Source organism: Bos indicus, chromosome 18, assembly GCF_029378745.1.
Source record: "Bos indicus isolate NIAB-ARS_2022 breed Sahiwal x Tharparkar chromosome 18, NIAB-ARS_B.indTharparkar_mat_pri_1.0, whole genome shotgun sequence".
Classification (NCBI taxonomy): Eukaryota; Metazoa; Chordata; class Mammalia; order Artiodactyla; family Bovidae; genus Bos; species Bos indicus.
The window spans coordinates 46,470,608-46,497,260 of NC_091777.1; the positions used below are offsets into that span (position 1 = coordinate 46,470,608).

The window sequence follows — 26,653 nt, forward strand, 5'->3', positions numbered from 1 at the left end:
CCTGGGCTCGATTCCCCTTGGGAGTTCCCTAAAGGCGGCAGACTTCCTTTCCGAGAATTTGGCTCGGTTGTTCATATCACCTAAGTGGAAGGCGCGCGAGGGCTGCGGCGCCTCCGTCCCCTGTGACGGGAGGACCCCCAGGGCTAGTGGCAAAGTCAAGCGCGGCAACTAACAGGCCTCTTCTAGCCCAAAGCTCGCTCAGATTCGCCCCTCCCCGTGGTGTGTACCTAGGCGGGTCCATCGCCAGCCGAGGAGAGGGGTGTGGGAAGAGAGGGAACAGGTGCGCGGCGCGCCCCGCCTCTCTCAACAGGTGAATCAACGCCGTTGAGTCTCTGTTCTCGTGATTCACACTCTGCCCGGCATGACCGAAGCAGGAGAGGGCCGGACCGCGATCCCTGGTCTTCAACCGCCCTCCCGGCGGGCTGGTCACTTGGTTCCAACCCTCTGGGCAGGAGCGCACCTGGGTCAGCCCACTTCCGGGGAGGGAGGTGGAGGAGCCCCTCCCCGCCGCCCACCCCCTAGCCCTGCCCTCAGCTCTCACCCTGTGTACCTGGGCCGATCCATTCCCCGGAGCCACGGGGGGTGGAGTGGCTCGCAGAGCCACAGTGGGACAAGCAAGTTTCTCCCTGAAAGCTGGACGCGTGCTCTTCATCAACTATGTTTCCTCTAGTTAAAAATCCTAGAATAGGGTAGGGTGGGCTTGGAATAGAGACAAGGAGCGGAAGCGGGAAGGGGAGGAGCAGGCACCCCTCCCAGTCTTGGTGGGGGCCGCGCCCCCTACCCTCCCGGTACCTGGGAGGGGACGTGCGGGCGCGACGCGCCCAGACAGCCGCGATGGCGCCTTTGGCCCGCCCGTTCTCCGGGGGACTGGAGTCCTGCCCGGGTACCCTGAGCTGGGGCGCGGTGGTCTTCGTGTGGCTTTTTCTGAGCACCTCGTGCACAGGTACGGAGCGCGGGGTCCCTGGTGCTGCAGGACGCTGGGAGGGCACTATAGAAGGGCGATGCCTGGAGTTCCAGCGCCTGGGAGGCAGGAGAACTGGGGGAGGGGGAGCGCAGAGACTAAGACCTCCTGATCCCCAAGGTCTCCGGAGATCCCTGTGTGCCAGAGGGAGAAGAATTCTCTGTTAGTGCCTGAGAGCGCTCCTCCGCCCTTGTTCAGAGATAACAGGAAGTGAAACTCCCGGGACAGCGAACCCGGGAGCCGCAGGGAGAATGGGACTCTTTGTGGGGTGGGGGTGAAGGACCACCCGATCACTGACAAAGGCGGGGATGAGGACTCGGTAGCAGGTCGAGATTTCTGAGTCTTGGGGTAACAGGAAGAAGGCACCTGAGGGCTGGATCGGACGATTCCTAGGGGGTGAGATCAAGAAGCAGCGCCCAGGCGTCGGGTGGGTGCGGTATTGAAAATTCCCCACCCCCTAACCCAGTCATGTCGTAAGAATATCTGCGTAAGAGTCTGGTGAAACGGACTTATGAACTAACTTGGAAACCATCTTCTGCTGGATCTGATGTTTGTGGGCAGGGGGTTTCAGGGGGACTTTATCTTTCAGCAAGCAGTTTTGGCATATTCATTTGAGATGGCTTTGGGTAGGGCAAGGTGAAAGGCTGGTGGTGACATAACTGGGAGTTTAGCTACTATATGGAGAAGCAATCCAAACAACTCCAGAATCACCCTCCCCTCCGCCCCCCCCCCCCCCAAATTCACAAAACCCGGAGTAACTTGGAACACTTGGTTGTTTTTGAAAGGGGGGCCTCGAGCACTGTGGGCTTTGGGGGGGCCATTTGGGCTTGTCTGTACAGGCCACAGACCCTTTCCATGAGAGGGTGGCCAAGGGAAGAGGGGACTGGAAGCTGCACTCTGCAGAGGCTGCACTCTGGTTAGAGGAATGGACAGGATGTTCCAAGGAATCTGGCTGTGTGACCTTGCAGTGGCCACTTCAACCCCCTGGGTCTCTTAAATGGGCATGATTATCAGAGCTGCCTTGAGGATTAAGGAACAATGTGTGCCTGGCACTCTCTAAAACCGTACACTTGTAAATGTCAGTGATGTGACAAGTAATGTGGCTTCTTCCCACTGAAGTACTTCCTTGCGCTCACAGCGGTCCCTCTGCTGACTCTCTTCTTGTCCTCAGCCCCCACCAGCGCCATCCAGGTGACTGTGTCAGACCCCTACCACGTGGTGATCCTATTCCAACCCGTGACCCTGCCCTGCACCTACCAGTTGACCACGACCCCCACGGCGCCCATCGTGATCTGGAAGTACAAGTCTTTCTGCCGGGACCGCATCGCTGATGCCTTCTCTCCTGCCAGTGTTGATAACCAGCTCAACGCCCAGCTGGCGGCTGGTAACCCAGGCTACAACCCCTATGTGGAGTGCCAGGACAGCGCACGCACCGTCAGGGTTGTGGCCACCAAGCAGGGCAATGCCGTGACCCTGGGAGACTACTATCAGGGCCGAAGGATCACCATCACAGGAAGTATGTGGGCAGGGGATTGGATGGGGTGGGCTTGAGTTTTGGTGTCGGCTCCCTCTTAGAAGTTCATCAGCATAGGTGTCTGAAAGCACTGGCCAAGGGATGAATTCTTCCTTCTACCCATCCATCCATCCCTTTATCTAACAGCAAAGATTTACCAAGCACCTAACGTATACCAGGCACCACTTGAGGCCCTGGAAATACAGCAGTAAACAAAATTATCAAATGCCTTCCCTCCTGGAGCTTGAATTCCAGTGAGACAGACAAATAAGGCAAACACAAGCCTGACAGGCTATGGTTCATGGTGTCACAAAAGAGTCAGACACGACTTAGCAACTAAACAACAATAATAAACATATACTTTCAAGTGCTTAAAGGTAAAGAAAAGTGGGTAATGGAGAGAGAGGCAGGGGTTCTGTAATAATACTTGTAATATCAGCAACAATAAGTAAAATTTATACAAGTAACAGGGGCTTGCCTGGTGGCTCAGTGGTAAAGAATCCACCTGCAATGCAGGAGCTACAGCAGACATGGGTTCGATCTCTGGCTTGGGAAGATCCCCTGGAGGAGGGCATGGCAACCCATTCCAGTATTGCCTGGAGAATCTCATGGACAGAGGAGCCTGGTGGGCTACAGTCCATAGGTCACAAAGAGCAGGACTCGACTTAGCATACATGCATGCGTATAACTAATAACCTATAAAAGGCCTCCTGTGTGCTAGGCTCTAATCCAGGTTGATGTGAATTAGCTCACTTAGATGATAATAATGGAGTAAGTAGCTTCTGTTACTGTCACTTTACAAAGACCCAGAGAGTTAAAGTGACTTGCACAGGGTTACATAGCTAGTGGGATTATAAGTCAGCCCTTTGGAGCCTAGTCTCCAAGCTAGTAACCCCTCTGCTTACCCAGGAAGGTCAGCAAAGAACCCACCTGGAGGAGGTGACAGGAGTGAACCGAAGGAGGGATACTAATGGAGAAAGCCTACATCTTGCCAGGTGCTTTATGCCCATTTTACACTCAGGACAACTGAGTCACAGAGAGATCAAATAGTTCATCTTGGTGCACACATAATAAAGGTCTGGCCCTGAGATTTGAACCTAGCCCTTGTCCTTCAGGGTCATGCTACCTACTCAGAGGAGGTGCCTCTTGGGACCAGGTTAGGGGTGGGGAAGTCGTTCATTCATTGATCCATTCACTTGGCATTTATTGGGCATCATCTAAGCGCCAGAAGCTATGGTAGTTGCTGGGGCTAGAGAGGTGATCAGGACAGATGATCCCTGCCCTCAAGGAGGTGATACTTCCGTGGGATGAAATAGGCAACAAATAAGCAGCAAAAGAGTAAGAGGATTTCAGAGGGTGCTGCCGAGTGCTACAAAGAAACCCCACCTGGGTGATCGGTGATCATGATTCAAGACTGCTGTGAAGATAATTTGAAGAGGAACTGGGACTGGGCCCTAAAGAATCCAGTGGGCAGAGAGGAGGGTGATGGGCAGCAGCGGGCAAGGGATAAAGGATGAGTGTTTTAATCATGGGCATGGGGGCAGAGGAGGGAAGGGGTCATCCCTTTGTAGACCCCAGGAGACCAGGCCTCAGAGCACACCCCTTCCCTCTCTGTCTGGACCATGGGCAGGGACCCAGCCTCTCAGTCTTGCTTCGGGGAGGGACTAGCCCTGCTGGCCTTGAATTTCCTTGGGCAGCTGTTCCTGTGGATAAAAGACTTTCAGCGGGGGTTCAGCCTCTATAAGTCCCTACCCCATAATCCAGGGGCTTCTCCAGCCTGGATCAGGTATGACCGGCCAGCACTGTTAGGACAACTCCCGTACTGAGAGTGCCCTTGAAGGCTGGCTGGAATCGTGTCCCCTTTGCTGAGTCCATCATGGGAGTGACCTTCGGGCTCCATCTGGGGCAGATTCTTCCTGCTCCAGAGGCCCACAGGCCCTGGGTTTTCAACCCTGGGCCTGGGTTTGATACAGGCCGTGATTTATAAACATCCATTGTGTGTATGTCCCTTCAGGAAACCCAGTAGCCACGGGAGCTTCCTCCATTTCAGCTTTGAGGATGGAGAAAAGCAGAGCTGCCTCTGCTGTTCCTAGGGTCACCAGCCACCCAAGTTTTAAAAGTGAAAGTCGTCCTGGGCAAGCCAGAGTGGTGTGCCTCAGCTTGGGTGGTTCCACTTCCACTTCCGTTGTTCCCCGCTTTGGGTGATGGGGCGCCTGGATCGGGGCCCTATTTCTACCTCTTCAGGCTGCTTGGGAACCATGTGCACCCCCTCTTGGTAGCGCTGGACCTGAGAGCCCTCTGAGATCACGAGGGCCGCCTCTGCGGTGTGCAGATGAGGAACCAGAGGCCCAGGGAGGGGGAGGGAAGCCCAGCTCCTGTGCCCAGCTGGAGACCTGGCATTTTCTCCCTGTATCTAAAACAATTAGAGCAATGCCCAGCCCAGGTGATGTCAGGACCAGACCCAGACTGGGAACAGGGTGCGGCCGGGAGGAAGGAGGTGAACTCAGGCCTTAGAAAGGATCAAAAGAAGCCGGAAAGCCATGTTTTTCGTGAGTTTTGAAAACATCATATAGGCCAAACAAAACGCATTGAGGCCCAGATCCGGCCCACAGGACCAGATTTCAGCTCCCGGCCTAGGAGCTCTTGGAGTGGGCAGGGGCTGCCTTCAGGCCCCACTCCAGCTTTGGGCAGGGCCCTGGTCTAGGGTTCTGGTTTTAGAGAGGTGCGTTCAGAGTCTGATTCAAAGATACGAGTGGAAAAAACGATGGGCTGAGAGGGCGTTATAGAGAATTCAGAGGATTTGGGAGAATGTAGATTAGAGTTTTAGGATGATTCCATGAAAGAATATATACAAAGGTACCTAACACATAGTAAAAAATCAATAACTGGGGGCTGGATGCTTGACCATAAAGGAGAATGTCAGTGCCCAAGGTCACCCTACCTTCCCTTCACTTTAAACTCAGTCGCCACCTCCACAACAGAGGCACTTCCTGTCTGAGTTTGGTACTGCTTATCACCATCTGAAGCACAATATGTTTAAATTTTTTATTTGTCTCTCTTTCCAGTTAGGAGCTTGAGCCCTGTCTGGGTGGGGATTCCTAGCTGTCCTCTAGAGCAGTGGTTCTCAAACATGTGGGTCTTAGGGTCACTTTACACACTTACTGAGGTCCTCAAAGAACTTTGTTTTTACAGCTAGAAAATTGAGAAAAGTTAAAAAAAAATTTTTTAATGATAATAAAGTATGCATGCTGTGCTAAGCCGCTTCACGTGCTATGCTAAGTGTCCGACTCTTTGCAACCCTGTGGACTGTAGCCCGCCAGGCTCTTCTGTCTATGAGATTCTCCAGGCAACACTGGAATGGGTTGCCATGCCCTCCTGCAGGGGATATTCCTGACTCAAGGATGGAACTCATATCTTTTCTGTCTCCTGCATTGGCAGGTGGATTCTTTACCACTCGCGCCACCTGGGAAGCCCTAATAAACTATAGATTAGTCTAAATAACATACTTTTATGAAAAAATAACCATATTTCCCAAAACAAAAAAACTTTCATGAAAATGTATGATGTTGCTTTTATATTTTTGCACATCTTACAGTCTGGCTGCATAGAAGCTGGGTTCTCAAAGCAGCTTCTGCATTCAGTATATTGTGATAACACATGCCTGTAACTTGTGGAAAACTCCACACTATACTCATGAGATTAATGAAAAAGGCAAATATCTTACTATTATGGTGAAAATAACTTTGACCTCAGGGACCCCCTGTGAAAAAGTCTGGGCAACCCTAGGCTTCACGGAGCACACTTTTGAGAACTGTTGCTCTCTAGTATGGCAGTACCTCAGATACTGCCTGAAACATCAGATGCATTCAATGCGTCAGATACTGAATGACTGTATCACATGCCTAATTGAGGATAGCCACGTGTCTAGAACACTGAGGAAAGTCAGTGTGAGGAGGAAAGGGGTTCATTTCCCGATACTGACCAGGGCCTGGGGACTCCAGGTTCTGCTCACCTGGAGCCCACCTTACCCTGGGGTGGGCTCATGGCCAATCAGCCCCTAAGCAGGCTGATAGAATTTGGCAGTAGGGCAGGGGAGCTGTGTCAGTGGGGTGGAACCAGCCCTGGGAGGGTCTGAGAACACAGAGCCAGGCCAGAGGACCAGCCGGAGTGCACGCCAAAGCAGGGTGAGCCCAGCACGTGGTGGGGGACAATGAGCAGGCCGGCGTGTCTGGGGTCTGGCGAGTAGAGGAGGACGGTGTAGATGAGGCTGGTGTGGTAACCAGTGGTCAGATGGCTCCAAAGGCCTTGTGGGCCAGGCTAAGGCGTTGGAATGGTGTGCTGTCGTTGTTGTTCAGCCACTAAGTTGTGTCTAACCCTTTTGCCACCCCATGGACTGTAACCCACCAGGCTCCTCTGTCCATGGGATGTCCCAGGCAAGAAATCTGGAGTGGGTTGCCATTTCCTTTGCCAGGGGATCTACCCGATGCAGGGATCGAACCTGTATCTCCTGCACTGGCAGGCGGATTCTTGATTGCTAAGCCACCCGGGAAGCCCTTGGAATGGTGTAGGTAGGCACTGAAAGGAGGTTTTACTATGGATGTGAGGTTTTTCCAAAGAAGGAAGAAGGCTCTGGTTCTTTCATTCCTTTGGCAACTGACTGATGCTCGGGTACTGCCGAGTGCGGCACACACAGTGGCTGCCCTCTGAGCCGTCCTGGGGAAGGGTTGGAGGTTCTTGGGGCAGGTGCTGGGTAGGTCCCTGGGAGCCAGAGCAGCTGGGGAGAAAGGCTGTGAGGATGCTCTGTGAGGATGTCTCTGGCTGGTTCCTATGGTTCCTACCTCCTGTGCGCCACAGGCCCAAGGTGGAGTTGCCCACCCCGTAGAATGGCTGAGGGATTTAACTAATTAGGGCCTGAGGAGTAGAGAGGAAACCGGATGTGGGGATGTGCAGAAAGACTTTCATTATTGCTGTAATTAACAGGCTCCTTGCCTGGGGCTGTGTCACAGGAGCGTCCCTAGCCCTGGGCCTTGACCTGATAGCTGGATGGAGGAGGGAACTGGTCTAAGTCTCTCCCTCACACCCCCGCCTTCTGCTGGGTGTGTGAGTCTCCTGCTTCCTGGAATCTGACCTGTTTATCTTTGCCTCCTTACCCAGGCCCCAGTCCCTAGGTCTGCCCTAAGCTCCATGGCGGGTCGTGTCAGGGGCCTGACTTTTGTTCTGAGAGGTGGGATGGGGAGGGTAGGGGAGGGGGGATCGTGGGGGGTGTAGAGGCCGTAAGCTGACTAGAGTCAGACCATCCCGGCCCACCACCCCCGTTTTCCCCACAGCTATACAGCTCATCAGTAATTTCAGCAGACTGCTCTTTTCTCCAAGACAGGAAAGATAACAGTCCCACCTCACAGACTGCTTGAAGTTCCCCATGTGAAAGGTTTAGAACAGAGCCTGAGAGGTGTCAGGCCCTCAGGATGAGGGATTGAATCCCCCCCGCCCCCTTCCCCCCAGGCGCCCCGTACCCGCTTGGCCCTCACCCGTCTACCCCCTGCCACAGATGCTGACCTGACCTTCGACCAGACGGCTTGGGGGGACAGCGGTGTGTACTACTGCTCCGTGGTCTCAGCCCAGGACCTCCAGGGGAACAACGAGGCCTATGCAGAGCTCATCGTCCTGGGTGAGTCTGGGCCCTGAGGGACAGGGTTGGGGATGGGCCTCTCCTGCTACTCCTGTGTGTCCGCCCTCTGCCCTCCTGCTTTCTCTCTGGGCTCTGTTGCCTGCTTTGCTCTCCCCCCACAGCACCACCAGTCACTTGGGCTTATCTGTATCCTCCACCCCAGACAGGGACCCCCTCCCCAACCCCGCAACATTTCAAATAAGCCAGAGCCAAACCAGGAGTGGAGAGGAATGGGGCCTCTACCCCTTCCTGGCCTCAGTCTTTAAGCACAGAAATGGTCAGAGTGGATGGGCATTGAACCAGGAGGGGTGATGGCGTGTGTAACCGAGAAGCTGCTTCATCCTTACCCCGCAACGCGCACCCTCCCCGCCCCGCCACTCCCAAGGCCACATCTTACCCCACAGTCCCTCTGCCCTGCTGGGATGGTGCTGTGTGGTTTGCATAGTTAGTGCTCCCCTCAAGCAAGCCCTCCCCCCACATACCCAGGAGTGGGCTGGGATACCCGCCAGCAGCCCCCGCCCCGCTGTGAGGCCCCCCTGCCACGTGTGGAAGGGATGCTGCTGTTAGCCAGATGCTCTGTTCTCGGTTGACACATATAGGCCCGTGTGGCATGTGCTATATGTGACATGCTGTTGGGCCACACGCTGCCATCATCACACGCATGATGCAAGGTGACCCACGTGTGCACGAGCACACAGGATGGGGGACCACGCCCCAGGGTGCTCAGATCACGTGACAAGAGTTCATGTCTGGGTGACAGAATGCACGCACCCACGGCCCATAGAACTCGTGCGTGTTCTTCTGTAAAATGCACAGTCTACATCAGCATGTCTCAAAATTTAGTCTCAGGAGCCAGTTACACTCAGGTTACTGAGGACTGCAAAGAAGGTTTGTTTAAGTTTTTGTGGGTTACATTTACAGTTGCTTAACATATTAGAAATTGAAACTGGCACACAAGCATTACCATCAGAGCAAATGACGTCATCACGTGTGATGGAGCCTCAGGAAAGCTCCGCTGTATCTCTACTGAAGGAGAGTTAAAAAGGGCAGTGGCTTAGTTATCTGGAACGTGGCTTGGCCTCCGGGATGGGACCACACTTTGAGAACCACTGTTTTACCTGCTGGACGCCCCCTCCTGGGGGCAGGCGGCATGGGGTGCTGATGTACAGCCAGGTGTGTGGACACCCCTGGAGATACAGCACTTGTGCGGCACAGAGTGGTGGGTGGCACCTAAAGGAGGCACCAGCTGGGTCATGAAACTTACACAGGGGACCTTGGTGGGCAGAGAACCTGGGCCATACTGTGACTTTTATGGGCTGTAAGGCACTTTTAAAAATTATGTTTGTTTTTATTTGGCTGCGATGGGTCTTTCTTAGTTGCAAACTCTTAGTTGTAGCATGTGGAATCTAGTTCCCTGACCCGGGACTGAACCCAGGGCCCCTGCCCTGGGAGCAGGAGCATGGAGTTTCAGCCACTGGACCACCAGAGGAGGCCCCCTGGACTGTAGGCACTTTTGCTTTCAAGGGCCTCTTCCTCCAGATTAAAAACAAAAATTCTTTTACAGTTAGATTGTTACAAAGACCATTCATTACTATGTATTCAGTATTGTTACATTTTCTTCTTCAGCCTTTACAATACAGTTAAGACATTTTCCTGGGCCCTAGTGTACTGTCTTCCTGAGCCTCATGGACTAGGACTGTCCTTACCTGGGATGGTAGGACCGTGTATGTGTGGAAGAGATGGAATCCCAAACTGAGGTCCCACCTCCTGAGCCCATGGGATGTGTCCTGGCACCCTTCTGGGCAACAGAATCCTCTGTGGGGACAGTGTGTGAGTGAATCATGTGACACAAGCCTTCTGGAAGACAGCACCCACAGGGGATGGGGGTGTGGAGGGCAGGAACCGCATGCTAGGACCCTCCTAGGCACCTACCCCATCTCTTCTGCAGAGCACGCCTCTACCCTAATGTGCCTGGAGCTGGGCTTCAGGGCAGGGATGGCCTGGGCTGGCCCTGGTCAGCATAATCTGTCTCTCTTTTGTCCCTCCAGGCAGGACCTCGGGGGTGGCCGAGCTCTTACCTGGTTTTCAGGCGGGGCCCATGGAAGGTACGGGGGTTGAGTTCCCCCACATACCACTTATCGCTTCTAAATATCCTCCCCCTTTTCTAAACACAGTTTGCTCGGACCCCACTAATAAACCCACCGATTCCGGGCGTCTAGCGGCCTGGCTCTGGGCCGTGGGCTGGGCTGGCTGGCGAGGGGCCTGGGGTGTAGACAGAGGGCTCCCGTGACTGGTGCCTGTGGTGCTCTTCTAGCGCTCGGGGTCTGGGCAGCTGGCTCTGTCCCCTCTCAAGGCTACAGCCCATCTTCTTCTGGCTAGGTCTGCTCTCGTTTACTGCCTTGTCCAGATGAGCCCCAGGTGGGTTCCCTAACCTTGGGGCTGACCTGGGTTGTAGTGGAGTGGGCATCCCTCTGCGACTGTACCCCAGCCCCTGGCTTGGAGACTCCAACAAGGGCTGGGGCTGCAGCTTTCCCAATGGGCTTTGCAGACAGGCGCCGTCCCCGCCACCGCCCCCTCCCCACTCCGCCCCCAGTGCCCACATCCCTATTCCCGTCCAGGCCTCCTGGCTCAGGGCCAGTTCTTGTGTCCCCGCAGACTGGCTGTTCGTGGTCGTTGTCTGCTTGGCGGCCTTCCTCGTCTTCCTCCTGTTGGGCATCTGCTGGTGTCAGTGCTGCCCCCATACCTGCTGCTGCTACGTCAGGTGCCCCTGCTGCCCGGAAAAGTGCTGCTGCCCCGAGGCCCGTGAGTACCCCTCACCCGCCGCACGCCCACTCCCACTCAGCGTCTGTCCTGCTGCCCCAAGGCCCGTGAGTACCCTCACCCGCCGCACGCCCACTCCCACTCAGCGTTTGTCCTGCTGCCCCGAGGCCCGTGAGTACCCCTCACCCGCCGCACGTCCACTCCCACTCAGCGTCTGTCCTGGGCCCAAGGGGAGGAGGCGCCCGTCTGCCTGCCTCCTGGGACAGTGTCACTCTGGAGGTCATAAGGGGAGTAGTTTGGGGAAAAGTGGGCCAAGGAGGACCTGCTACTTTACATTATCATTTACATCAACTCTTCACTTACTTTTTTACTTTTCATTTATTTCAAGTCTTTCCTTTTGAAGGTAAAATTATGCACAAGGTAAAAAAAAAATTCAAATAGTACAAAACATTGTTCACCGGGAAGTAAAAGTCCTTTTAAAAACAAAATCTGAAGTGAAAGAGGTCATAAACCAAGCGAGGTTTACAGCCCCCCAAATTTAAGCACCTTTTAACAACCCACATCCACATAAGGATGCTGGATTTTTCCACGGATGCCGTTTAAGGACCATCCAGCGCATCAGATTGAGGGCAGGAGGAGAAGGGGACGACAGAGGATGAGATGGTTGAATGGCATCACCGACTCGATGGACATGGGTTTGAGTGGACTCCCAGAGTTGGTGATGGACAGGGAGGCTTGGCGTGCTGCGGTTCATGGGGTCACAAAGAGTCGGACACAACTGAGCGACTGAACTGAATTGAACTGAGCACATCAGAGAGGGTCTGGGATTAGACATGGACCCGAGGTGGAGGGGGAAGAAGCAAACAGGAGAGGTGGGAAAGGAAGAGAGAGGTGCCTCCCTCCTGCCGCCCCACTTCCCCCCTTGGGGACATCAGTGCTTCCAGTTCCCTGGTTACCTTCCCGAGAGCACCTCTGTACTCAGTTATTGGGAAGTTTCCATCAACTCTGACATGGAAGTTCTAGACCCAGACACCTGCTCTCTTGTTCCTTGTACTAAAAGTAGGCCGTGAAAACATACTTCTCTACTAGTTCTCAGTGAGGGCGCCTCACCTTTTCCTTTGTCACTGTCAAGTTCACCATATCTTTGGTTGACAGACAGATGACCCTGGCGGCTAGAAAGAAATAACTTTACATGTTAGGAGCACCTAGACTAGGAGAGACCAACAGAGGGACAGACCTGCCCCCTCTCATGGCACCTGCTCATTTCTAGGCCAAGAGTGAACACGTGGTAGAAAGAATTACCCCGGTGGCTCAGATGGATGTGTGTTAGCATCCTGACATTTAAGGTTTCCACGCGCCGTGACTCCAGTGTAATTAACACAGTCCAGGTTAAAATCATAGGCAGTCATCGCAAGCTTGGGCAGGTGGAGGTTTGAGGCCTGGCTAGACCTCTTTACCTGTTGGGAAGTCCACTGAAGGACTTCCCCTCTCAACCTCAGTTTCCTCCTCTGTAAAATGGGGCCACAGCAGAGCCTGCTGTACAGCATGAGTCAGGATCCCGTGAACTGGTGTGTCCCGCATTTAGAGTGGGGCTTGGCCTACACAGAGCGTTCCACGCCCACAGCTGCCAGACATTGCTGCCGTCAGCATTGGTAATGACCGAGGGCCAGGATGCAAATTAGAGCCCCTGCCACTCACACCATGTGACCTCAGGTGAGCAGCTGGTTTCCTTCTCTGCAGGGTCCTGCCATCACGGGGTGTCATGAGCATTAAGGGAAATGCTGTGTGTCAGGGCCCAGCACAGGGCCACGGCTCAGACCATGCTGGCTAATTTTCTGGTCACTGACTGAACTCAGCAGTGGGCAACCTGTTTCACCACCGCCTGGAGAAATCAAATCCACTGCTCTCTGGAGGCCCACACTGGCCATCTCCTCCCTCTCAACATTTTTAGTTGTGGGTGTCTTGCCTATTACTTGCGGGGGTGGGTGTTAGTCCATTTCACAGGTGGGGTAGGATTCCCCCCAGGGGTGCAAACAAGTTTGCAGTTAACCCCGCTAATTAAGGCAGGGACCAGGACTGTGAATGCCAGTCCCAGGGCCCAATTTCCTCCACCCTGAGACCCTGCTCCCCCAAACTGAGATCCCATTAACTCCCCGCCAGAGGCCCTGTTATTTCTGCCACAGCCACAGCCCTCCTGAGCCGTCCTAGAGCAGCAACTCCCAGAGCTAATTATAAAACAGCACGTCCGCCAACTGCTGAGGGGCTTCTTCGGTGTGTGTGTGTGTGGGGGGGTGCGGTAAGCACTGAGCCTTCTGCTGCCCAGCTGAATTGGGTGAAGGGAGCTTTCTGAGCCTGATGCCCCACTCCATCTTCCCAGTGGGGTTTGGCCTACACAGAGCGTTCCATCATCTTTGGAGTTCCAGGACGAAAGCAACTTGCCTAGGCCCATGACTGCCTCAGAGCAGCCACCAGACCCCAGCCTCTTGCCCGGGGAGGAGGGTGCTGGGGAGGATGTGCCCTTGAGTTGTCAAGCCTAGAACCGGGCGGGGGCGGGATGGGTGTGGCCCCCAAGGTGGAAACACTAGAGGAGATGCTTTGCTGGTTGGCTGAGGAAGTGAATGCTGAGGTTCCCAAGACGGCTTCCCATCACCTCAGGGTCTGGAAGAGTCTGCAGGGAGGACCAAGCAGGCAGGAAAGGGGAGCAGGCATGGGATCCCCGCCCCCAGATGATCCATTTTTCTAATGCAAGGGCTCGGATGTCAAAGGGAACACTTATTTCTGGCTTGTGGGTCCAACACATTGGTGTTTGTCTACAAGACACCTCTGTCCCTGTTGCTCTGTAAGAACGCAGGTCCAGAGTGGCCGTGTTCTATGATAAGTTGGCAGCAGAGTTTGACGTAAAACCTTGTCAGATGCTGGGAAACCACTGTACTGTCAAACAAACTGGCATTCCTGATTGGGGCCGCCGGTGTACACCCTCCCATCCTAAAACTCTTGTGGGGAACGGCTCAGGAGGTGTGGACTCAACGCAGCTCATGTCCTCTGACCTCAGGGACCCTATAGCAACCAACCAAGCACACAGGGAAGCTCTTCAACAGGGGACTGGGGAGAAGGCCTGTGGCCCCTGGGGCTCTTCTCATGCTGTGTGTGTTCTCCCCAGTATACGCTGCAGGCAAAGCTGCCACTTCGGGCGTTCCAAGCATTTACGCCCCCAGCACCTACGCCCACCTCTCCCCTGCCAAGACCCCACCCCCGCCAGCCATGATCCCCATGGGCCCTCTCTACAATGGGTACTCTGGAGACTTCGACAGGAATAGCTCAGGTGAGGCCCTGGGGACAGCCAGGAGTAGCTGGTGGGAGGTGGAGGGATGCAGGGAGGCTGGGCATATGGCTATTAAGGGGTCTGGAGTTGGAAGAGGGAATTGGGGGCAGAGGGCAGGGGGCTGGGAATGCACGGTTTTGCTCCTGACAGCCAATCTCCCCCAGTTGGCGGCCACAGCTCCCGGGTACCCCTGCTTCGTGACACAGACAGCAGCGTGACCTCTGGTGAGAACCAATCCTTACGAAGTTGAACATGCCTATAGGGGAGGTGGGGTGGTCAGCATCCAACCTCTGGAACTGATCACCTCCAACTCCTATCCCTAGAGATCCGCAGTGGCTACAGGATTCAGGCCAACCAGCAGGACGACTCCATGCGGGTCCTATACTACATGGAGAAGGAGCTGGCCAACTTCGACCCTTCTCGACCCGGGCCCCCCAATGGCCGTGTAGAACGAGGTGAGCCTTAGGATCTGAGGGATTCTTGAGGGGGCTGGGGGAAGCAGGTCTCCCTGATAATTGCCCAGGGACGCTTGCTGCACATCCTGAACACAATCCCTCATTCCCTACCATGGCCACAGTGAAGTGTACAGAACCCTGCAGATCGTCACTAAATAGGTGAGAAGCCTGGGGCTCCCTTGAGAAGAATGTATGAGCCAAATGAGTGACACTGCTGGGCCCCTGACATTAGGTCCTGACCACCTCCCACCAGTAAGAGACACCTTCCTTCCCTACAGCCATGAGTGAAGTCACCTCTCTCCACGAAGACGACTGGAGATCCCGGCCTTCACGGGGCCCTGCCCTCACCCCCATCAGGGATGAGGAATGGGGTCACCACTCCCCCCGGAGTTCCAGGCGGTGGGAGCAAGAGGCCCCCCTGGAGCGGCCAGGGAACAGCCGGGGTGCGGGGCGGCCCCGAGCCCGCTCTGTGGATGCTCTGGATGACTTTACCCGGCCAGGCTCTGCTGAATCAGGGAGGAGATCTCCCCCAAGCAGTGGGAGGAGAGGCCGGGCCTATGCACCGCCGCGAAGTCGCAGCCGCGATGACCTCTATGACCAAGACCAAGACGACTCCAGGCACTTTCCACACTCCCGGGATCCTCACTACGATGACTTCAGGTCTAGGGACCAACCTCATGGTGACCCTCGGGCCCGCTACCAGCGCTCCCGGGACCCTAGGGATGATGGCTCCAGATCCAGGGACCCCCCCTATGACGGGCGGCTACTAGAAGAGGCCTTGAGGAAAAAGGGGCCAGCGGAGAGGAGGCCTTACAGGGAGGAAGAGGAAGAAGAGGCTTACTACCCTCCAGCGCCTCCCCCTTACTCTGAGACTGACTCCCAGGCTTCACGGGAGCGGAGGCTTAAGAAGGTGAGTGATAAGGCCCTGAAAGCCTTCCTGGACTCTCTTCTCCAGTCCTCCCTGGCTCACATCCATCTTTCTTTTTCCTTTGCAGAACTTGGCCCTGAGTCGGGAAAGTTTAGTCGTTTGATCCCAACATTTTGTATGTAGTTTTTGTACTTTTTTTTTTTTAATTGGAGGGATCATTGATGATCTTCTCTTTGTAAAACTAATAAAACTTCTGATCACAAGTCTTGAGTCCGGAGGAAAGCATTTGTTTTGTCGCGCGAGGTGGGGAGCCCGGACAGCTGCTGTGTGTGTCTGCAAAAGGCCGCATGTCCAGTTCTCTCATGGGACCTGTGTCCCGAGCCAGGAGGAAAGGACCGGCTCTGCCTTCTCCGACTCTCCACCGGCCGGAGTACGTGCCCCACGCTAGCTCCGCCCCGCCCTGCGTGCGCGCTCCGGCCCCGCCCAGACGTGCGCATGCGCCCGGGGTATCCGCTTTCGCGCACTTCAGTCCGGTCGACGAGGGCGCGCGTGCGCGCTCCCCTCCATCCACCCAACGCCCCCCTCCCCCGCCCCACCCCCCCGACCTACTTTACTGTCTCCAAACCCAGCCGCCTGCCTCGTCCCCGGCGACCAGAGGCCTTCTTCCAGGTCCCCCGGAGTTCCATCCGGGCCCACGTTCCACTCGGGCGGCCCGCCGGCGGGTGCCGGGAGACAGCGGCAGCGACCTCGCTCCCAGCCGAGACCTGGGCCCGCGCGCCCGCCCTCCGTCGGAGACAGACAGCGCGCGCGCTCCCCAGGGGCTGCCCTCCCCCCTCGCGCGCGTCGGCCCCGGGCTCGCGCCGCCGCTGCCGCCGCGCGCGCGCAGCTCAAGTAAAGGAGGAAAAAAAAAAGGGGGAAAAAATAGAAAGCGGCGGCGGCTGCAGCAGCGATCCGCCGCCGTACTGGGCCAGGCCGGGCGGCGGACACGCAAGCCGGCGATCCGGGGGAGAGGCGGAGGCCATCCTGGGCGGGCCGGGTTTAAAAAAAAAGTCGCGGCGGCGGCTACTCAGGGAAGGAGGCCCGAGGGCCGCGTGCAGCGGGCGGGGGGCGGCTGCGCTGCGTCCCGGAGCCTAGAGCCGCCGGGAGCCGGCCGGCGGGCGAGCAGGCGGAGGCGGCTGCTGGAGCAGCGGCGGCGGCGGCGGCGGCGGCATCTCCTCCTCACATGACCCCACTGTTTGTCCCCGTGATCAGCGCGAGCGGCTCCCGTGTCTCCTCCGTCCCCTCCTGCCGCGCGGCGTGAGCGCCGGGCTCGGGGCCCCCCCGGCCGCCCGCCCCCTCCCCTCCCTCCCCTCCCCTCCCCTCCCCTCCCCCCCCGGGCCCGGCGCCCCCCCCGCCCCCACCCCCCCCATGGACATGCTGGACCCGGGTCTGGATCCCGCTGCCTCGGCCACCGCTGCTGCCGCCGCCAGGTAAGGGAGCCCGGCCGGCCCGCGCCCCCGCGCGCCCTGGTCCCGGCCCTTCGGCCTGGCGACCGGGCCGCCATGATCCCGAGCGACCGCCCGGCCCAGCTCAAAATGGAGGCCGCTTGGGAGGGGGAACCGGCACGTATACCCCCGGTCCCCGGTCCCCAAGGGGCCGCCGTCGCAGACTGGGCTGGGCGGGATGGGGGCCCTGCACCTGGGCGAAGGGGCGGGGGCGCGGGCAGCCCTGATCCCCTCTTCTTCCTGTGCTTCTCGCAGTCACGACAAGGGACCCGAGGCAGAGGAGGGTGTCGAACTGCAGGAAGGTGAGTGCTCGCGGGGCCCACCAGGGCCGCGACCTGCGCCCGGGAAGGCACTGGGGGCGCCCTGGTTCGCGCCACCTCTGACCATCCCCGCGACCCTCCGACCGCAGGCGGGGACGGGCCTGGGGCGGAGGAGCAGACGGCGGTGGCCATCGCCAGCGTCCAGCAGGCGGCGTTCGGCGACCACAACATCCAGTACCAGTTCCGCACAGAGAATAATGGAGGACAGGTGAGGCTAAGGGCCCAGAGCCCGGCGGGCAAGTGGAGGGCTGAGTCCCGGACGGGCGGGCAGGCGGGCGGGCTGGGAGGGGCTCGGACCTGGCCCCTGCCCGGGCCCCAGCGCGGGTCTCTCTGCTCTGCCGCCCCCTGCAGGTGACGTACCGCGTAGTCCAGGTGACTGATGGTCAGCTGGACGGCCAGGGCGACACAGCAGGCGCCGTCAGCGTCGTGTCTACGGCTGCCTTCGCAGGGGGGCAGCAGGCTGTGACCCAGGTGGGTGTGGATGGGGCCACCCAGCGCCCCGGCCCCGCTGCTGCCTCTGTGCCCCCAGGTCCCGCAGCGCCCTTCCCACTGGTAGGTGCCCAGCATCCTCTGGGGGGATGGAGAAGGGGCACTGGACACTGACTTTGTTCTTGGGGAGCGCCAAGGGGGTGGGGCACGTGGGACTAAGATGCTGCCTTCAGGCCCTCAGGTCAGATCTCTTGTTTTGCACGGTGAAACCTGGGGCAAGACCTTCGGAACATCTTTTTTTGTTTGTTTTGTGAAATGGGAATCATGGTCACAGGGCACTCTCTTAGAGTTAAAAGTGGGTCAGCTCCCCAAGTGATTGCTTAGTATCTGTCAAGTTCCAGGGCTGTGAGACACAGGGCAGAGTGGGACACAGGGGTTCCCCACTCTCTGTAGAGAATGCAGTAAACATCAAATATGGTGGCTAGGGGATGGATTGGGAAGCAAAGATGGCTAAGGGTGGCCTCTGTCCTCCTGCTCCCTAGGCTGTTATCCAAAATCCCTTCAGCAATGGTGGCAGCCCGGCTGCTGAGGCTGTCAGTGGGGAGGCCCGGTTTGCCTATTTCCCAGCGTCCAGTGTGGGAGATACCACGGCTGTGTCCGTACAGACCACAGACCAGAGCTTGCAGGCTGGAGGTAAAGGAAGGAAGGGGCCAGGGCGGAAGGCAGGGGAGGCAACAGGCCTAGCAGGGAGGGAAGCTCCCCCCCAACCCCTAGCCAGTTCTGACTCTGCCCCCAGTTTTAGTGCTAACCCCCACTTTCCCTGCAGGCCAGTTCTATGTCATGATGACGCCCCAGGACGTGCTTCAGACAGGAACGCAGAGGACAATTGCACCTCGGACACACCCCTACTCCCCGTATGTGCAGGAGACCTGGTCCCAGGAATAGGGGACGCTGGGAGGGCCTGTCGTGGGCACCCAAAAAGAGGAGGTTTTCCCGGGATGGGAACCAGGCAGTTGAATACACAGCAGGCAGTTGGTGTATTTTTTGGTCAGCTTTTGCTTTTCTAGTTTAAGTAAAGAAAATACCATTTTCTCCCTCTCTTTGTCTCTGCATATCGATTTGTCTTGCAGAGATCATTTTTAAGTCTGACTCCTTAATAAATGTTTGGACACACAGGCTGGAGGTAACATGTACCCATTTTTTTCCATACTCTTCTAGGAAAATCGACGGGACGAGAACGCCACGGGATGAGAGAAGGAGAGCTCAGCATAATGAAGGTAAGGTCAGGCAGGAGCTGCTAGGCCTCATGGGCTCAACCCCAGCTGGGTGTTTGGAGTCACAGATCAGTGGCCGGGTTATTGATCCAAGTACTCGAGAGGTGTTGGTTGAATGCTGGGAAGGCAGAAGCAGAGAGGCTACTTGTCAGCAGCAGATATAGGCAGGAGGCATGAGCTGTGGTATATTTGTCTTCCTGGCTGGTGACTCTAAAGTAATGACCAGCAGTTTAAATGGCGAGTTTCACATTCATGTGTGGATTTTCTGCTCCTCTGGGAAAGTTGGGCTGCTCTGGTGCAGCTGGACCTGCCTTCCCATGTGGCAGCTGGTTTGCTCAAGCCCCCCACCCCGCTGCTTGCCTGGCTTCCAGAAGTAGCTCAGATCTGAGAGAAAGTACATCTGAAATGAAATTGCAGGCAGTCTGTGTCTCTGGCTCAGGCTGGCGCATGAACATGTCCAGGGAACACTTCCACCCAAATAGCCGTCATTTGGCAGATACTTCCTGAAGGAGGATTCTAGGCTGGGCAGTATGTGCCCTGTGCTAGGTATGGAACCTAGCGTGGAGTGTTTAGGAAACTCGGGTTGGCTCAAGGTAGTGTGTGACTGAACACTGACTGGAGGAGCAGGTGATATTTCCCCAGGGAGGTGGCCTTTGGGAGTGCCTGTCCAGCAGAGGGAAGCACAGGAAGTCAGGGTGGAGAAGGGTTGCTCCGGGGGTGCTGGTTTGGTTGTAGCAGAGGTTCCTTGTGGAGTGCTTGGGAGGGCCAAGGAGGGCCTTGAATGTCAGGGTGAGGCCTTGAGAGTCCTCACTGTGTTTGATGGGGGGTGGCTGACGCAGCTATGCTCTGAGCGGCTCGGTGAGTTCAGACCTTTACTCAGCACATATGTGCTAGGTGCCAGCCCCTGTTCTAGGCCTCAGATACACCCAGATAATGGAACAGGCACCTTGGCTCTCAGAGGGTGTTCATTCTGGTGGGAGAGACAGAAACTACACAAAGGTGCAATAAGACGTCAGGGAACGTAAGTCATGTGTCATGTGAAGGAAGATAAGGCTGGTAAGGACTTGGAGGGTTATGGTGGCAGGGAGCTTTGTGGGCCTCTCTAGAAGTGACGCTTGAGCAGGCGCCTGAATGGGCTGCCCACAAGCCTGAGGAAGAGTCCCAGACAGTGAGGGATAAGCAAGTACAAACACCCAGCCCGAGCTGGAACAGACTCGGTGTGATTGAAGAAGAGCAGAATTCAGGAAAGGAAAGAGGAAGTTGGCAGAGTCATGGGAGGACTGGCCAGGGCCAGATCACATGGGTCTTGTCACAGGCCCTCCCAGGGCCCCCACTCCTGGATCTTTGTGCTGGTTCGAGGGGAAGTCAACAGAGGGGTTGTTTATGGAGACTGGATACTAAGGGTGACGGGATGCCAGAAGCTAGGAAAATAGGAGGTGACTGCACCTGTGGGCCTCAAGACAGGACAGGGCATGAAAGGGGGTCAGGGGAGGGGACAAGCTGTAGGGGAGAAGAGGCCAAGGCTGAAGAATCAGGATTTTATGATGGGGTCAGGTTCATTTAAAGGGAAGCAGTGAGCATGAGCTTGGTTTTGGGGTGTGGTGGGTTTGAGGGGTCTCCTATTGGCTCCCAGGCAGTCCCAGCTCTGCTACATACCAGTCGTGTGACCTTGGACTGGCTCTTCATCTCTGTGCCTGTTTAGTCCTGTGTACGAATGTGTTAACATGACTACCCCAGAGGCTCATAGTGAGGGTGCAGCGCGTTGAGACGTGAGCCCTCAGCTACCCCCAGGCTATTGTGCTACCTGCTAAGACCACAGCAAACAACTCTTGGAAGATGAGCCAGTCACTCTCCACCCTGCTGTCACTGTGCCTCTCACTGGGTTAATCCAGCTCCAAAGTCTTGACTCTTCCTCATCCTATAAAAGTCAGTCCTGCTCATGACCTTGCCCTTTCTGACCAGCTGCAGCCAGCCCACTCTGTCCTAACCTGCAGAACGTTTGACCCACCCTCTGCCCGGCAGCCTCCCTGTACCCTTGGCAATCTGGCTCATTTCTCTACCAAAACGGCGCCATTTAAGGTCACCCGTGATGACCTCATTGCCAAATTCACTGGCTTCCTTTCCTGCCTGCACTCCAAGCATCTGGCCCTGCCCATTCCCCTCCTCTCGGGAACGTTCCTTTCTGCTCTCCTTGCCCTGGTTCTCCTTCCGAGCCTGTTCCTGAGGGCAGGGCTTCCTGGTCACCTGGAAAGCTTGTTAATAATCACCATCTCTAGGTCGTCCTCACGAGATGCTGAATGGGTAGGTCCGAGGGTGTCTGGGAGTCTGCGCTAAAACAAGTTCCCCAGGTGACTCTTCATGATGGGTAAAGTTGGGAAGCTGCTTTGGCTGTTAGTATCTCTTGGGGTCCAGCCCCTTCTTCCAGTGGTCAGGAGAGTGAAACATCAGGCCTGGGGACGGTCAGTCTCCCCTAGTCCCTGTCTCCAGATGTTGGTGTGTGTCATTTCTCCCAGGAGAGAGTCTGCGGGCTTTGTCCAGAAAAGTATGTGACTCCAAAAAGATGAGACTGTTCCCTGATGTCCTCCCAGGGCTCCCCAACCCCGTGCACTGCCAACAGCTGTCTTTCTGCTCCATCTCTCTCATGCTCCTCCGGACCCATATTTTGGGGTGCTCGTTCCAAATTTCTATTGCTGGTTGTCCTTGAAGCATCTCACACTCAACTTGTCCAAACCAGAACCTGCCGTTGTCCCTCCTTCCCAAAGCCTCCTTCTTCCAGAGCAGCAAGAGGGATCCCTGTCATGATTACTCAAGCCAGACCTGAGAGCCAGGCCACTTCAACTCTGCCCTCTTTGTCCCTCACAGCCACAGGACCCGAGACACTGTGCCAAAGTGGATCTCCAATCGACCTTTTCTGCTTTTCCCTCTTTGCCATGTTTCTTGATACCACAGGGGCCCATCTCTGGGCCGCAGGCAGATGTCTTCAGGGCCCCAAGGAAGTCAGTATACCTGGTGTAGCAGAAAGGGGAGTGGTGGTCCCCAGCAGTGACTGGGGGCCAGTGTGTCTGTCCTGCCTGAAGGGTGGTCTCACAGTGCCCGCCGTTGCTGTTGTGTCAGAATTTGGGCTCACTACTCAACCTCTGAAGAAGCCAGAAATCCAGATCTTTACGTGAAAACTGATTGCTTAGTTGCTTTTTCTATTTCTTGGTTCCTACTCATACTGTGACCAATTTATGTGTTTTGCTTAACTGGGGTTTGGTTTGCTGGGTGTCTTCCCCCAGCTTTTTAAGACGATTTTTAAACCTTTCTTTTTTCTCAATACAGGCCTTTATAGTTGCAGATTTCAGTCTTATACTGCTTTAGCGTTATCCCATTTGGACACGTTGTGTTCTCTTGTTATTCAATTTGGAATGTTTCTTGTTTTCCTGATTATTTTTTCACTGACCCATGGGATTATTTAGAAATGTGTTGTTTAACTTATGAATGTTTATGGGTTTTCTGGATTATCTTTTTTTTTTTTGAACATTTATCTATTTGGCTGCTTTGGGCCTTTGTTGCATCATGTGGGATCTTTAGTTGCGGTGCCCAGACTCTCTAGTTGTGGCGTGAGGGCTTAGTTGCTCCACAGCATGTGGGGTCTTAGCTCCCCAAGCAGGGGTTGAACCCACCTCGCCTGGATTTGCCAGGCGGATTCTTAACCACTGGGCCACCAGGGAAGTCCCCTGGTATCTTCTTGTTACTGATTTGTAAATGAGTTTTGTTGTGATCGGAGAACATACTCTGTATATAACTTAAGTCCTTTGGAATTTATTGAGACTTTATTTTATGGCCCTAAATACAGTCTATCTTGGTGAAAGCTTCTGTGTGTGCTTGAAAAGGCATATCTGCTGATGTGTGTGGAGTGTTCCATCAGTGGTAACTAGGTCAAGTTGGCTGACAGTGTTCAGATTTTCTGTCTTCATTTTTTTGTCTACTTGTTTTGTCAGTTACTGAGGAGTGTTGATATCTCTAGTTATATTTGTGGATTTGCCCATTTCTCCCATCAGTCCTGGCAGATTTTGCTCTAAATTGTGTTTTAAATGTTGTATGGCTACGACTTAAGCCTTCTGAAGAACAGACATGGCCTTGGTTTTGACTGGTCTTCCTCCATTTCACTTGTGCTGAAGTGGTCTCCCCAAGCCACAGGCCTGACTACATGCCAAGAAGGGCCCCAGACTCGAGGGCCTAGACCCCTCGGGGAAGAGAACACAAGGTCCAGACCCACTGACAGGGCATTCAGGGCCTTCACAACCTATTTCTGCCACCCTTTCCGATCCCCCTGCCCCAACTCCTTCGCCCACCAGAATGTTTCCATGTCGCCTTTTCTGGGTTCATGATGCCTGTCTGCCCACTGTCCTTCCTCTCAGAAACCAGCCCCATCTTTCCGTTCTAAACCTTTCTCTGAAGAGACAGTCCACCCCACTCCACGCTGAAAGCAGTACTCCGCCCGGGCATTCCCCAGGCACTGGGCACTGTCTTCAGTTGTAACCCCCAGTCTGTGGTGTCAGTGTCTACCATTCACGTGAATTTCACGTTGGTGCTGTGAGTGCTGGCACGACAGCGGTTGAGTCCACCATGGACTGGCCTCGCAGAGTGCCCTGCACACAGTAGGGCAAGCAGTAAGTTTTGAAGAAGTGAATACGAGCCAGAGGTGTCCCTTACCCCCTGCCCGGCCCCCAGTGAGGAAGGGAGGAGTGGGCATGGGATGCGGCTGCAGCATGGGACCCAGGCTCAAGGATGTCAGACTGCAGGAGGGTAGTGAAGGGCAGCTGTCTGCTCGCGAGCTCCTCAGGTGGCACCTCAGAATGGATGTGGAGGCTGGGCCGGACTCTTAGCTCAGCTGCTGTTCGGGGCCACAGAGTCCCCAAAGACCGTAAGACATGACCGCCCTGACTGGGAAGGTTCACTCACCAGGGTAGTGATGGGGCACATGGCTGTGTACTCACTGACCCCAGGGCCAGGGTCAGGCGAAGCTCGATACCGGGCAGTATTCTTATCCCTGTGGTAAAGGGAGGTTGTGGGCAGCAAGAGAGGAGAATGAGGGAGGAAGCAAGTCCATGTGGGAGGGTGTTGTCACCCAGGCCAGAGTAGGGGCACTTGGAAGGACCGGTCAGCAGTGAGAGGACAAAAGCAAGTGCCAGGGGAAGACAGTCGGGTTTTCTTCTAGTGGCCAGGCACGTCCTTTGAGGGAACAGCTGGGTTGAGGGGCAGTGCTGGCCTCAGGAGGAGAGGGGGTCAAGGGCAGCCTTCTGGCCCACCCCACTTTTCTCACTCGCATCCCGACCCTCTCCGCCAGTCGCCCAAGCCTGAGAAAATACTCTCCTTTACCCTCCTTTCCAAATCCCACCCACAGTCTCCCCTTCCTATAGTGACCACCTGCATCTGTCCATGGACTGCCTTGGCAGGAGGGTGAGACTGTGGGGCCAACTGGGCTTTCTTGTGTGCCCCTAGCAGTGCCTCGTACTGTGCTTAGAAGGTGAGGAAAGGCTGGGACAGCTTTCTCAGTGAGCCCCAAACCAGGGGTCTCAGGCTGCAGTGCAGGCAGCCCCCAGGCAAGTCGTGACAGGCCACAGCAGAGATGCATACGAGCCCTGTCTGCAGGGGGCAGCTGCCACTCAACTCAGCAGACAGAGTGAGACAGAGCAGACAGAGTGTTATAAATCACACATCTGGACTTTCCAAGTAAAATCTGCCAGTAGCTTGTCAAACCTGGCCTTCAAGATAGGGTTCGTGGTGTTTCTGGGTGACCCAGTGCCCTGATGATGGGCCAGGCCCCTGAGAACTGCAGTGCCAGCTGGGGAAGCTGAGACTTGCTGCCGGGGCCATGGAGAAGGATTGTAAGTGGAGTGAGATGTGGTCAGACTGGGATTTTAATGATGAAGAGAAAAACAGGACTGTGGGGTCCAGAACTCGGGATACATGAGTACCGCCATGGAGAATCAAGTTCAGGGGCTGTGGGGACCAGAAAGGGTCATCCGGGTCCTGTGTAAAGGGGCTCTGGCCCCTTCTTGCCTCCCAGGGACACGTGCCCACTGTGCCACAACTCCTTTTTTCAAAAGAGGCCAGTTGTTATGTGAACTTTTCTAATTTTTAAATGTTGACTCAAATTTTTCAAAACCTGCTGGGCCAACCAACAGAACAAACCCTGCAGCCCCTCAGCTGTCGATGCTGCGCTGAGGGTATATGTGGCACTTGAGGGTGGCACTTGAATTTCTCGGTTCCTATTGAGGAACCATGTGGAGCGGGCTAGAGCCAGCTGCCTGGGTTCAGGTCGGGCCCCTGCACTTGCTGGCCATGTGACCTCGGGCGGGCCCAGCTGTGCCTCGGCAGCCTCGGCTCTCGTGGCATCTGCCTCGGGAGGTAACTTGCCCGGGCATAGAGGGAGCACACTGGACACAGCCTTGTTCCTACTCTTTTCGCCGCAGTGGAGCGGAGGCGGAGGGACAAGATCAACAACTGGATCGTCCAGCTTTCAAAAATCATTCCAGATTGTAATGCAGATAATAGCAAGACGGGAGCGGTGAGTGTCCCCCTGGTCCCCCAGCCCCCTTGCAGAGAATCCGTCTTGAGTGCTGGGCGTGGGAGTTGTCTCGGGCTGAGACGACTGGTGGGCATTGGCTGCCAGGCAGTGCTCACTGATGCTCATGCCCACCACTCCCCAGAGTAAAGGAGGGATCCTGTCAAAGGCCTGCGACTACATCCGGGAGCTGCGCCAGACCAACCAGCGCATGCAGGAGACCTTCAAGGAGGCCGAGCGGCTGCAGATGGACAATGAGCTCCTGCGGCAACAGGTGAGCCACACGGCTGGGAGGGCAGGGACGGGGGGCGCCCAGGAACCCCAGGACGCGGGGAGCCAGCTCTGGCTGCTTGTCCCCCGTCGTGTCTGGCAGATCGAGGAGCTGAAGAACGAGAACGCCGTGCTCCGCGCCCAGCTGCAGCAGCACAACCTGGAGATGGTGGGCGAGAGCGCCCGGCAGTGACACCACCTACCATGCGGCGGGGGCCGCCTCCGGGCCCCCACCGTCCCCTTCCCCAGCCCTTAGCACAGAGAGGGACAGACGCCCCTCCCCCAGCTGCGTTTTTTATAGTAGATTTTTAACAAAAAAAATGGGGAGAAATAATGCATTTCTGTGGATAAGCGCCCACCGCCCTCCTCAACTTGGAAACCATATCCCGTCCCCCATTTGTCTGTCTCCCTTCTCCCGGCCCCCACTCAACCCGGCACTTCTGGTGGTCTCACCTGGAGGCCAGAGGGAGGAGGACAGAGCCCCTGCCACACCCCGCTGCCTCCTCGGACTCCCGAGGTACTGAGACCAGGGTGCTTATGGGGAGGAGGGGGTCCTGCGGGGGGCCTGGACCCAAGCAGGGAGGCCACGTCCCACCCCACCTCTTGTTTCTGGAACCCTGCTCCCCTCTGGGTGTGTGAGTGTGTTCTAATTTTCTTTATGGAAAAAATGGACAAAAAAATAGAGAGAGAGAGGTATTTAACTGCAATAAACTGGCCCCATGTGGCCCCGCCTTGTCTGTCTGTGTATTTGTCCATCTCAGATGTGGGGAGGGGGT

The 26,653-nt window shown here is 56.0% G+C and overlaps 2 protein-coding genes across 4 annotated transcripts; both read left to right on the plus strand.

Annotated features, from left to right (window-relative positions):
* The first annotated feature begins 551 nt into the window (after positions 1-551).
* On the plus strand, positions 552-15,810 carry LSR (lipolysis stimulated lipoprotein receptor). 2 transcript variants are annotated; one of them, XM_019979066.2, is made up of 10 exons: positions 552-943; positions 2,133-2,477; positions 8,023-8,142; positions 10,191-10,247; positions 10,798-10,944; positions 14,063-14,224; positions 14,389-14,448; positions 14,548-14,679; positions 14,958-15,589; positions 15,675-15,810. In XM_019979066.2, the coding sequence occupies exons 1-10, from the start codon at positions 835-837 to the stop codon at positions 15,708-15,710; spliced, it is 1,800 nt and encodes a 599-aa protein (XP_019834625.2). In that variant the 5' UTR covers positions 552-834; the 3' UTR covers positions 15,711-15,810. The 2 variants fall into 2 exon arrangements, with proteins under 2 accessions (XP_019834625.2, XP_019834626.2); XM_019979067.2 differs by lacking the exon at positions 10,191-10,247 and having other exon boundaries at positions 554-943.
* Positions 15,811-16,881: 1,071 nt separating this feature from the next.
* Positions 16,882-26,614, plus strand: USF2 (upstream transcription factor 2, c-fos interacting). Of its 2 annotated transcripts, none has more exons than XM_070772115.1 (10): positions 16,882-17,016; positions 17,287-17,333; positions 17,441-17,559; positions 17,703-17,903; positions 18,323-18,473; positions 18,607-18,694; positions 18,999-19,057; positions 25,516-25,610; positions 25,753-25,881; positions 25,981-26,614. In XM_070772115.1, exons 1-10 carry the CDS (start codon positions 16,955-16,957, stop codon positions 26,068-26,070), a joined length of 1,041 nt encoding a protein of 346 aa, XP_070628216.1. In that variant the 5' UTR covers positions 16,882-16,954; the 3' UTR covers positions 26,071-26,614. The 2 variants fall into 2 exon arrangements, with proteins under 2 accessions (XP_070628216.1, XP_070628217.1); XM_070772116.1 differs by having other exon boundaries at positions 17,703-17,822.
* Positions 26,615-26,653: the final 39 nt, after the last annotated feature.